Source organism: Gorilla gorilla, chromosome 2 (genome assembly GCF_029281585.2).
Source record: "Gorilla gorilla gorilla isolate KB3781 chromosome 2, NHGRI_mGorGor1-v2.1_pri, whole genome shotgun sequence".
Lineage (NCBI taxonomy): Eukaryota > Metazoa > Chordata > Mammalia > Primates > Hominidae > Gorilla > Gorilla gorilla.
The window spans coordinates 147,497,714-147,509,769 of record NC_086017.1 but is presented as its reverse complement, the minus strand read 5'-3'; the positions used below and the strand labels follow the sequence as shown (position 1 = coordinate 147,509,769).

The following is a 12,056-nucleotide window of genomic DNA, read 5'->3' as shown; positions in this document are numbered from 1 at the left end:
GGCTCATTTTTTGTATTTTTAGTAGGGACAGGGTTTCACCACATTGGCTAGGTTGGTCTTGAACTCTTGACCTCAGGTGATCTGCCCACCTTGGCCTCCCAAAGTGCTGGGATTACAGGCAGGAGCCACCATGCCCGGCCTAAACTAGTCTTAAATATATTCAAAGAGGTAAAGGAAAACATGGACAAAGAACTAAAGGAAATCAGGAAAATAATGAAAAATTCTGGAGCTGAAAAGTACAATAAATGAAATGAAAAATTCACTACAAGGATTCAATAGGAGATCTGAGCAGGCAGAAGAAAGATCAGAGAATATGAAGATAAAACAATTGAAATTACTCTGCGGAGAAAATAAAAAAATTAAATGAGCAGAACCTAAGGGACCTGTGGGACACCAACATGTGAACCAACATACACAGGATAAGAGCACCAGGAGAAGACTGAGAGAAAGTGGCAAGGAGATAATCTGATGAAATAATGTCCGAAAACTTCCCAAGTTTGATGCAAGATGTGAAACTAGAAATATAAGAAACTCAACTAACTCTAAGAAGAATACATTCAGAGACCCACACTGAGACATATTATAGTCAAATTACTGAAAGACAAAACAGAATCTTACAAGCAGCAAAAAAAAAAAACAAAAAACTCATCATTTACAAGAAATCCTCATTAGGATTATCCAGTGATTTCTCAGCAGAAACTCTGAAAGCCAGAGACAGCAGGATAACATATTTAAAATGCTAAAAGAATAAAAGTGTCAACCAAGAATTCTATATCTGGCAAACTGTCCTTCAAAAATGAGAGAAAATTTAAGAATTAAGACATTTTCAGATAAACAAAAGCTGAGGCCCTCAGTACCAACCAGCCTACTCCACAGAAAAATGCTAAAGGAAGCCCTTCAGGTTAAAAGAAAAGAACACTAGACGGTATCACAAAGCTACATTAGGAAATAAATATCTCAAGTAAAGATGACTACATGGGCAAATATAAAAACCAGGATTTGAGTATTTTGGTTTCTAACTCCACTTTTTATTTCCTACATAATTTAAAAAGCAAATAAAGCCCAGGTTTCAACTAGGGAATTCTACCATACATTTAAGGAAGATACTAATACCAGTTCTCTACAATCTTTTCCAGAAAACAGAAGCAGAAAGAATACTTTCTAACTCATTCTATGAGTCCAGCATCACTCTGATACCAAAACCAGACAAAGACATTGCAAGAAAACTGTATCTCAATATTGCTCATAAACATATATGAAAAAATCCTCAACAAAATATTAGCAGACCAAATCCAACAATGCATAAAAAGAATTACATATCAAAACCAGGTGGGATTTTCTCAGGTATGTGAGTTTAGTTCAACAGTCAAAAATCAATTAATGTAATCTATCATATCAACAGTCTAAAGAAGAAAAATCACATGATCATATGAATACAAAAAAAGCATGTAACAAAATCCAAAATACATTCATGACAAAAACTCTCAATAAACTAGGTATAGAGGGGAATTTCTTCAACTTTATAAAGAACATCTATGAAAAACCTACAACTAACATCACACTTACTTGTAAGAAACTAGAAGTTTTCCTGCTAAGACCAAATATCCCCTCACCACTATCTTTCAATATTGTACTGGAAATCCTGGCTAATGCAGGAAGACAAGAAAATAAAACGTATACACATTGAGAAGGAAGAAATCAAACTGTCTTTGTTCGCAGATGACAAAATTGTCCATATAGAAAATCTGAAAGAAGTGACCAAAAAATAACTGCTGGAACTAATAATATAGCAAGGTTGCAGGATAAAAAGCTAATATACAAAAATCAATTACTTTCCTATATATTGGCAATAAACCAGTAGAATTTGAAATTTAAAACAAAATACTATTGGTATGGGATAGCTCTGTGTGCCCACCCAAATCTCACCTCAAATTGTAATACCCATGTGTTGAGAGAGGAACTTGTAATCCCCATGTGTTGAGGGAGGGACCATGTGTCAAGGGAGGGAGGTGATTGGATCATGGGGGTGGTTTTCCTCATCCTGTTCTCGTGATAGTGTGTGAGTTCTCACGAGATCTGATGGTTTTATAAACATCTGGCATTTCCCCTGCCTGCACTTCTCTCTCCTGCTGCCATGTGAAGAACGTCTGCTTCCACTTTGCCTTCCACCATGATTGTAAGTTTCCTGACGCCTTCCCAGCCATATGGAACTGTGAGTCAATTAAACCTCTTTCCTTTATAGAATACCCAGGCTTGGGTGGTGTCTTTATAGCAGTGTGGAAACAGATTAATACAACCATTAACCTCAAATATACTGCTCTTGTGCAGGATTTTGGACATATGGAGGCTGTGCATGTGTGCATGTGGGAGCAGAAGGTGTACAGGAATTCTATGTACTTTCCATTCAATTTTGCTGCAAACCTGTAACTGTTCTATAAGTCTATTTTTTTAAAGAGGTTATACACTGTGATCCAGTGGGATTTATTCCAGGAATGCAAAGGCAGTTCAACATAAGAAAATCAACATAATACACCATGTTAACAAAAGGAAGGACAAAAACCACATGATCATCTCAATTGACACAAAAAAGGCATTTGACAAAATCCAACATCCTTTCATGATAAAACAAAGAAAATCATGAACAGATGGAAACTTCCTCCATATTATAAAGGGCATTTATGAAAAACCCACAGCTAACATCATACAATAATGAAAGATTAGGTTTTCCTCCCTTAACATGAGGAACAAGACAACCATGCCCACTTTCACCACTGCAATTCAACAATGTACAAGAAATTCTTGCCAGAGCAATTAGACAAGAAAAATAAAAGGCACCCAAATTGGAAAGGAAGAAGTAAAACTATCTCTATTTGCAGAAAATATGATCCTATATATAGAAAATCCCAGCAAATCCACAAGAGGGCTAATGAACAAATTCATCAACTATCATAATATTCACAATATTCACCAGCATTATTCACAACTAAAAGGTGGAAATACCCCATGTCCACAGACCAACAATCAAACAAAATGTAGCAATATAAATTTTGAAACAAAAGCTAACAAAGTTAATAAACCCAGCAAAGTTGCAAGTTACAAGATCAACAAAAATCAGTTTTGTAGTTGCGCTTCTATACAGCAGCAATGAACAATCCGAAAAAGAAATTGAGAAAGCAATTCCATGTACATGACATCTAGAAGAATAAAACATTTAGGAATAAATTTAACCAAAGAGGTGATAGGCTTGGACTCTGAAAACTACAAAACACAGCTGAAAGAAATAAAAAAAGAAGAAAAATGGAAAGACATTCTGTGTTCATGGATTGAAAGACAATATTGTCAAGGTGTCAATACTACTCAGAGTAATCTACTGATTCAACACCATCCCTATCAAAATTCCAACAGCCTTTTTTGCAGAAATGGGAAAGTCACCAACAAAATTCATATGGAATTTAAAAGGGCCCCAAATGCCTAAAACAATCCTAAGAACAACAACAAAGTTGGAAGACACACTTCCCAATTTCGAAACATATACAAAGCTACAGTAATCAAAACAGTGTGACACTGGAATATGGATAGACATACAGACCAACAGAATAGTGTTAAGAATACAGAAACAAATTCATACACCCACAGCCTGTTGATTTCCCACAAGCATGCCACACCTGTTCAATGAGGAAAGAATAATCTCTTCAACAAACGGTGCTGGAATAACTGGATTTCCACATGCAAAAGAATGAAGTTGCACTCCTATCCCATACATATAAAATTAACTCGAAATTAAAAGCTAAATGTAAGGGCTAAAACCATAATACTCTCAGGAAAAAAACAACAGGAACATACCTTCACCACCTTGAATTTAAATTCTTATATACGACAACAAAAGCACATGCAACAGAAGAAAAAATACAGAAATCAGATTTAATCAAAACTAAAAACTTTTCAGCCAGGTGCAGTGGTTCACACCTGTAATCCTAGCACTTTGGGAGGCCAAGGTGGGCAGATCACTTGAAGTCAGGAGTTCGAGACCAGCCTGGCCAACATGGCAAAACCCCGTCTCTACTAAAAATACAAAAATTAGCCCAGCATGGTGGCACATGCCTGTAATCCCAGCTATTTGGGATGCTGAGGTGAGAGAATGGCTTGAAACTCAGGGCACAGAGATTGCAATAAGCCGAGATCGTACCATTGCACTCCAGCCCGGGCTTGAGACAGCAAGAGAGCGCGAGACTCCATCCCAAAAAAAAAAAAAAAAAAATTTGTGTATCAAAAGACATGATCAAAAGAGTGCAAGGACAACCTATAGAATAGAAGAAAATACTTGTAAGTCAAATGTAAGAGTTTAATATACAGAATATACAAGGAACTCCAACTCAACAACAAAAAACACACAAAATTAAAAAATGGAAAAGGACTTGAATAGACATTTTTCCAAAGAAGATATACAAATGGCCAATAAGCACATGAAAGGATGTTCACCAAGACTAATGTGGATGAGAAATGCAAATCAAAAACACAATTCCATTCACTTCACATCCACGAGGATTACTATTTTTAAAAATTAATAATAAGTGTTGGCAAGGATGTGGAAAAACTGGAACCCTTGCACATTGCTGGTGGGAATGTAAAATAGTGCAGACACTGTAGAAAACAGTATGGTGTTTCCCCAAAAAGTTAAACCTAGAATTACCACATAACCCAGTTATTTTGCTTCTGGGTATACACCCAGAAAAAGTGAAAACTGAGGTTCAAACAGATACTTATATATCAATGTTTATTCCAGCATTATTCACAGTAACCCAAAGGTGGAAATAACCCAGGTGTCCACTGACAAATGGACAATCAATCAAAATGTGGTATATACATGCAACATAATATTATTCAGCCATAAAAATAAATGAAGTTCTAACATATGCTACAATATGGATGAATCTTGCTAAATGAAATAAGCCTGATTATGCTAAGTGAAATAAGTCTGATATAAAAGGACAAACACTGTATGATTCCATTTATATGAAATATCTAAAATAGGCAAATTCATAGAGAGAGAAAGTAGATTTAGAATAGCAAAGGCTGGAGGCTGAGACAAATAGTGAGTTATTGTTTAACAGGTTCACAGTCTCTGAGGAGATGAAAATGTTTGGAAACAGTGGTGATGACTGCATACACTTTGTATGTAATCACTGCGGTTGCACTACTTTAAATGGGCCAGACATATTTTGTTATATATATTTTACCATGACAAAAATTTTTTTTTGGGGAGGTGGGGACAGTGTCACTCTGTCATGCAGTGGCGTGATCTCAGCTCACTGTAACTTCTGCCTCCCGGGCAGTGACACAATCCCCGGCTCACTGCAACAACCTCCGCCTCCCCGGCTCAAGCAATTCTCCTGCCTCAGCCTCCCAAGTAGCTGGGACTACAGGCACGTGCCACCACGCCCAGCTCATTTTTTGTATTTTTAGTAGAGACAGGGTTTCACCATGTTGGCTAGGATGGTCTCTAACTCCAGAACTCGTGATCCACCCCCCTTGGCCTCCCAAAGTGCTGGGATTACAGGCGTGAGTCACCACGCCCAGCCAAAATAGTTTTCTAAAGACAATAAAAAATTTCCATGGCAGAAATAAGATGAGGTTAGGTCATGAAGACAGACAGATTCTTCCTAAACAAGGATACAAAACAAATCTAAGAGGAAAAATATTGAGGAGAGAAGTGGTATTCACAGTCCCCACCCCAGCACTCCCAATCCCTCCCAGAGCACAGCCATGGAAGAGTCTCCCTCACTTGGCTGCGAATCAGGTCTGGCCATATCACCAGAAAGCTGTGGGGCACAGACATGGTAAGATGCCATTAACTTGTCACGTACCATCTATGTGCCTGGCACTGTTGAAGGCACTGGAGATACTACTGTGAATAAGACATCACCACCCCTGCCCTCATGGAGCTCATGATTAGTGGGTGAGTCATATATTTAACTGGGGGTAGGGGGGAACAGAAAACTGACCCCTAAAAAATTGAAAACCTTATACACTAAGAATGTAAGTTTCCTATAAACCTTTGAAAAGGAGTATGAAAGAAGCATTTTGAGATATTAAAAGTAGCTTTTATAGGCCAGTTGTGGTGTCTCATGTCTGTAATCCCAGCGCTTTCGGAGGCTGAGGTGGGCGGATCACTTGAGCTCAGGAGTTCGAAACCCTGAGCACAGGCAACATGGCAAAACCCCATCTCTACCAAAAATACAAAAAAAGAAAATTAGCCAGGTATGGTGTTATGTGCATGTAGTCCCAGCTACTTGGGAGGCCGAGGTGTAAGGACTGCTTGACCCTGGGAGGCAGAGGTTCCAGTGTGCTGAGATCACACCACTGCACTCCAGCCTGGACACCAGTAAGACCCTGTCTAAAAAAAATTTAAAAAAAAAAAAATAGCTTTTACAACAACCATTTAGATTTTTTCCTCTGGTCATGGAAGGCCATGTCTGAAGAACAGGCAAAAGACAGAAAGGATACCATGGACCCAGGCTTCCCTGGCCTCCAACCCCAAAACCAAGGCTTATAAGAGCTCCATCCTACCTGAGGCCACCTTAGGTTGGTTGCCAACAATTCCAACAGTCCTCCCATTCATTCTTGCAAAACCAACAATGATGTTCTTGGCATAATTGGGCATGATCTCAAAAAATTCATGCTCATCAACAACCTGCAGGAATAAATTTACTTCTGAGCTCAAAATGGTAAAGACAAGTATAAGATGTAATGACACTACAGAATGACATTTCTATTACAGAATTAAAGAGGTAGAGGTAGACAGCTCCAGCTCTATCACAGGTTCTCCAAGGAAGCAGGACAACAGGCAGAGGCAGCACCTCCTCCCTGCTGGGGAGAAATGGTGTGGAAAACCTCAACTGCTGCTAAGATGGACACACCAATGAAGTTTGTTTTAAAAGTCCTATTTGAGTGTGGAATTTTTGTGACAACTTTACCTTTTCACTTTGAAATTATTTCCAACCTAAATAAAAATGTCAGGCCGGGCCCAGTGGCTCACTCCTGTAATCTCAGCACTTTGGGAGGTTGAGGCGGGTGGATCACCTGAGGCCAGGAGTTCAAGACCAGCCTGGCCAATGTAGCGAAACCCCATCTCTACTAAAAATACAAAAAATTAGCCTGGTGTGGTGGCAGGCACCTGTAATCCCAGCTACTCAGGAAACTGAGGCAGGAGAATCGCTTGAACTGGAAGGCAGAGGTTGCAGCAAGCCAAGATTATGCCACTGCACTCTAGCCTGGGCAACGGAGGGAGATCCTATCTCAAAAAATAAATAAAAATAAAAAATTCAAGAACAGTACATATACCCTTCACCCCGATTCTTCATTATTATTTTACTACAAACTATCTTGCTTTTTGTTTTTTCTTTTTTTGAGACAGGGTCTCCCTCTGTCACCCAGGCTGGAATGCAGTGGTGCAATCATAGCTCACTGCAGCCTCGATCTCCTGGGCTCAAGTGATCTTCCCACCTCCGCCTCCCAAGCAACTAGGACCACAGCTGTGCACCACCATGCTCAGTTAATTTTTAAATTTTTAGTAGAGATGAGATCTCGCTATGTTGCCCAGACTGGTCTCCAATTCCTGGCCTTGAGCAATCCTCCCACCTTGGCCTCCAACATGCTGTGATTACAGGCATGAGCCACTGTGCCTGACCATCACTCTCTCTTTTATATACATATAAATACATAAGAACATTCTTTTTTATAACTACAGTGATATTATCAAAATCAGGAAATAAACATTACCACAATACTATTTTTTTTTTTGAGACAGGTCTTGCTCTGACCCAGGCTGGAGTGAAGAAGCATGATCACAGCTCACTGCAGCCTTAACCTCCAGGGCTCAAGCAATTCTCTCATCTCAGCCTCCCAAGTAGCTAGGACTACAGGTATATGCCACCAAAAAAATAAAAAATTGTATTTTTTGTAGAGACAGGGTCTTGCTATGTTGCGCAGGCTGGTCTCAAACTCTTGGCCTCAAGCAATCCACCTGCCTCAGCCTCCCAAAGTGCTGAGATTACAGGCATGAGCCACTGTGCCCAATTCACAATTTTCTTTTGTTTGTTTGAGACGGAGTCTCGCTTAGCTGCCCAGGATGGAGTGCAGTGGCACGATCTCGGCTCACTGCAATCTCCGCCCCCTGGGTTCAAGCAATTCTCCTAAGCCTCCCGAGTAGCTGGGACTACAGGCACGCACCACCATGCCCAGCTAATTTTTTTGTGTTTTTAGAGATGGTTTCACCATGTTGGTCAGAATAGTCTCGATCTCTTGACCTCGTGATCCGCCTACCTCGGCCTCCCAAAGTGCTGGGATTACAGGCGTCAGCCACCGTGCCCGGCCACTATTTCTTATTATATGACACTATTCAAGTTTGCCAATTGTTCCAATAGTATCCTTTATAGCAGCACAAGCAACAAAATTCTGGTCCAGAACCTGATCCAGGATCACCTGGTGCTTTTAGTGGTTATATCTCTTTAGGCTCCTTTAACTTTCCCCCTCCATCTTTGTCTTTCATAATCATGACATCTTTGAAGACAACAGACCAGTTAATTTGTAAAGCATGACTTCTATTTGGGTTCCTTTGGTATTTCTTCATGTTTAATTTTGAGCTAAGCCTTTCCACGGGAGTACCACAGAAGAAGCATTCTCATCAAGTGGCACAATGTGTTGATTTGTCCATTAATGATGGTGATATCTGCAGGTTTCCTTGCAAAGTTACTATTTCTCCAATTTAATAAGAATTTTGTGAGGAAATACGTTGAGACTACATAAAATCCTGTTCTTCAAACTTTAATCATTTATCTAGTTCTTCATCCACTAGGTTTAGCATCCTAGCAGCCACCAAGCAGCCATGATTCTTGCCTGACTCATTACTGTCATGATAGCTGCCAAATGGTGAGTTTTTTTGTTTTGTTTTTTTGTTTTTGTTTTTATTTTTCTTGAGACAGGGTCTTACTCTGCCACCTAGGTGGGAGTGCAGTGGAGCAACCTCAGCTCGATGCAACCTCCACCTCCCAGGCTCAAGCGATCTTCCCACCTTAGCCTCCCAAGCAGCTGGGACCACAGGTTCATGCAACCATACCTGGTTAATTTATGTATTTTTAGTAGAGAAAGGGTTTCACCATATTGGCCGGGCTGGTCTCAAACTCCGGAGCTCGAGCAATCCGCCCTCCTTACAAGTGTGAACCACCACACCCAGCCCAAAGGGTGAGTTTTCCAATTCCACTTTTCTTCTCCATTTATTAGCTGACATCTACCACAAGAAAGATCTTTGCCTTTCCCATTTACTTATAGGTATCAGTATGAACTTATAGATTGTTTTATTCTATGGATTATAATCTTTCACCATCATTTCATGTTTAAATTGTCCTATATTTACCAAAGTTCCTTCATGCTGGTTCCTGTGTCCTTCTAAAGTGTCCCCATCATTCTTTGAGCACTACCTTACATTTTGGAAGTATCTTACTTTCTGGTTCATCTTGGTTTCTTTCCTGCCCCAGCCCTACAATCAGCCAGAAAAGGCCTGGGTTCCTTTCAGGGTGAGGGTGTGTGTGTGTGGTGTGTTCTGTGTGTGTGTGTGTTGTGTGTGTGTGTGTTCTGTGTGTGTGTGTGTGGTCTGTGTGTGTGTGTGACTCCTTCTAAAACGTCCAAAGTCCAGCTATATGAAAAACCATGAGTTCATGCTGATAATTCTAATCCTACTCCAGTGCAACTATAGGGTTCATTCTAGATTTTTTCTCTTGCCATATTCACAACTCCCTTCTCCGATAGCAGAATCTGGCTGCCACTACCCTCAAAATGTACTTATTTATTCGATCCTCAAATACAGAGAAAATGGTTTCAGAACTGCTAACTTAGCTACAAAAAACAGACCTGCTAGCTAGAAATTTTTACAGCTATTTCGGTCTTTAGATTAAAGGTATATAGTCAAAATATAGGTTCAAAAGACACTCATTTAAAACAGGTTCATGTTTGTATTTCATTTTAAAGGTTTTCCCCAGTCTTGATTTTTTAATATGTAAAATACTAATACAGTTTAATAGTGTTCCTTCCCCATCCCTTCCACCCTAGTCCCACCTACCCTGTTATTAATCTCATTATTTTCTGATGTATTATGTGTGTATTTGCATTTGTATCTTTTAATTTACCCTTCTTACATGGAAAGTAACGGTATAGACACTCTTGCACTTTGAATTTTTTCACTTAATATGTCCTGGGAATCACTTCCTATCAGTTCATAGAGATCGTCATTCTTTTTCACTTCTGCATAGTACTGTACTGTGTGATGTACCAAAGTTTATTCAACCAATCTACACGTGGCTTACATTATTTTAAATTTTACATTTAGGTTATTTAGAGTATCTCGCAATTACAAATGACAACGTAATGGCAGTAACCTCGTACATCTATAATTTTGTATGGTGGGAAGTGTATCTTCAGGGTAAATTGCTAGGAATGGGATTGCTGAGTTAAAGGGCAAATGCTAATTTAGTCCTGGATAATACCAGAGTCCCCTACCAGCAATGCACAAGAGTGCCTGCTTCTCCACTGACTTTCCAATGGAAAGTGTTTTCGGGGTTTTTATTTTTAGCCAATCTAACATATGAGAAAATACTCAGTGTAATTTGAATTTGTATTTCTAGCATTATGTATGAAGTTGAAAATCTTTTGACATGTTTAAGGTCCATTTTATATCTTTTTTGTGAGCTATCTATCCGTGGTTTTTTGCCCACTTTTCTATCAATTTTGGTTGTTAATCCCTCAGCATAAGAGCTCTTTATTAAGAATATTCATACTCTGGGATACATGCTGCAAAGAGTTTCTTCTAGCATATTGGTTGTCTTTTGATTTTGTTTATAGTTTTTTGCTATGAAGAGTGGGATTTTAAAATTTTCACAGTCAGCTTTGTCTATCTTTCACTGAAACTAGTTGAGTTACAGTTCAAAAGTATTTCTAAACCTTCCCCTAAGGTTTCAGAGGAATTCATCTGTATTTTCTTTTAGTGCTTGTATGGATTCACAGATTATATTTAGTTTTCTGACCCATTTGTAGTTTATTTTTGTACATGGTGTAAAGTATGAATCTAATTTTATATTTTCCTAAATGGCTAGTCAGTTGCCCCAGCATCATTTATTAAAAGCTAATTTTTGCCCCTGAGATTTGATAAAATATCATTATCATATACAGTTGGGCACTGCACAAAGAGGTTCTGGTCAATGACGGACTGCCTATAGGAAGATGGTCCTATTGTAATAATCTATTTTTACTGTACCCTTTTTATGTTTAGATACATACTTACCATTGTGTTACAACTGCATACAGTGTTTGGTACAGTAACGTGCTATACAGGTTTGCAGCCTAAGAGCAATAGACTATACCACAGATCCTAGGTGTGTAATAGGCTATACCATCTAGGTTTGTGGAAGTACACTCTATGATGGTCGCACAAAGAAATTGCCTAATGATGCATTTCTCAGAACATATCCCCGTTGTTACGCAACGCATGACTGTACTAAAATTCTGTATGTACTTGAGTCTATTTCTGGCTCTTTTATTCTATTCCACTGGTCTATTTATGTGCCTGTACCACAGTTTTAACTATAGGATGCTGTAATATAAAACATGGCTAGTCCCCACTTACAGCTTTTCTTTTGCAGTATATTCTTAGGTATTCTTGCACTTTTATTTTTCCATGTGCACTTTTGTATAAACTTATCTAGTTCTAGTTTTTAAAAACTGTTTATTGGGATTGCCTTAAATTTATAGAACAACTTAAGAATCACCAGTTTGTTAATAACATTAACCCCAGGAACAACGAATGTCTTTCCATTTGTTCAAGTCTACTTTTATGTTTTGTTTTGTACAGACAAGGTCTCACTATGTTGCCCAGGATGGTCTCAAACTCCTGGGCTCAAGGGATCTTCCCTCCTCAGCTTCCTAAAGTGCTGGGATTACAGGTGTGAGCCACCATGCCTGGCCTACTTTTGATTTTCAAAAGTGTTTTTAAGATCACCCTGGGCTGG

At 39.0% G+C, this 12,056-nt stretch overlaps 1 protein-coding gene across 2 annotated transcripts in view; it reads right to left on the bottom strand.

Moving 5' to 3' along the window:
- The window catches only part of PCCB (propionyl-CoA carboxylase subunit beta), a 78,270-nt gene that overhangs the window by 6,541 nt on the left and 59,673 nt on the right, over positions 1-12,056 (bottom strand). For both annotated transcript variants that reach the window (XM_019023982.4, XM_031009183.3), the window contains exon 10: positions 6,568-6,691. In XM_019023982.4, the coding sequence (XP_018879527.4) occupies positions 6,568-6,691 (124 nt within the window). The remainder of the gene's footprint in view (positions 1-6,567; positions 6,692-12,056) is intronic.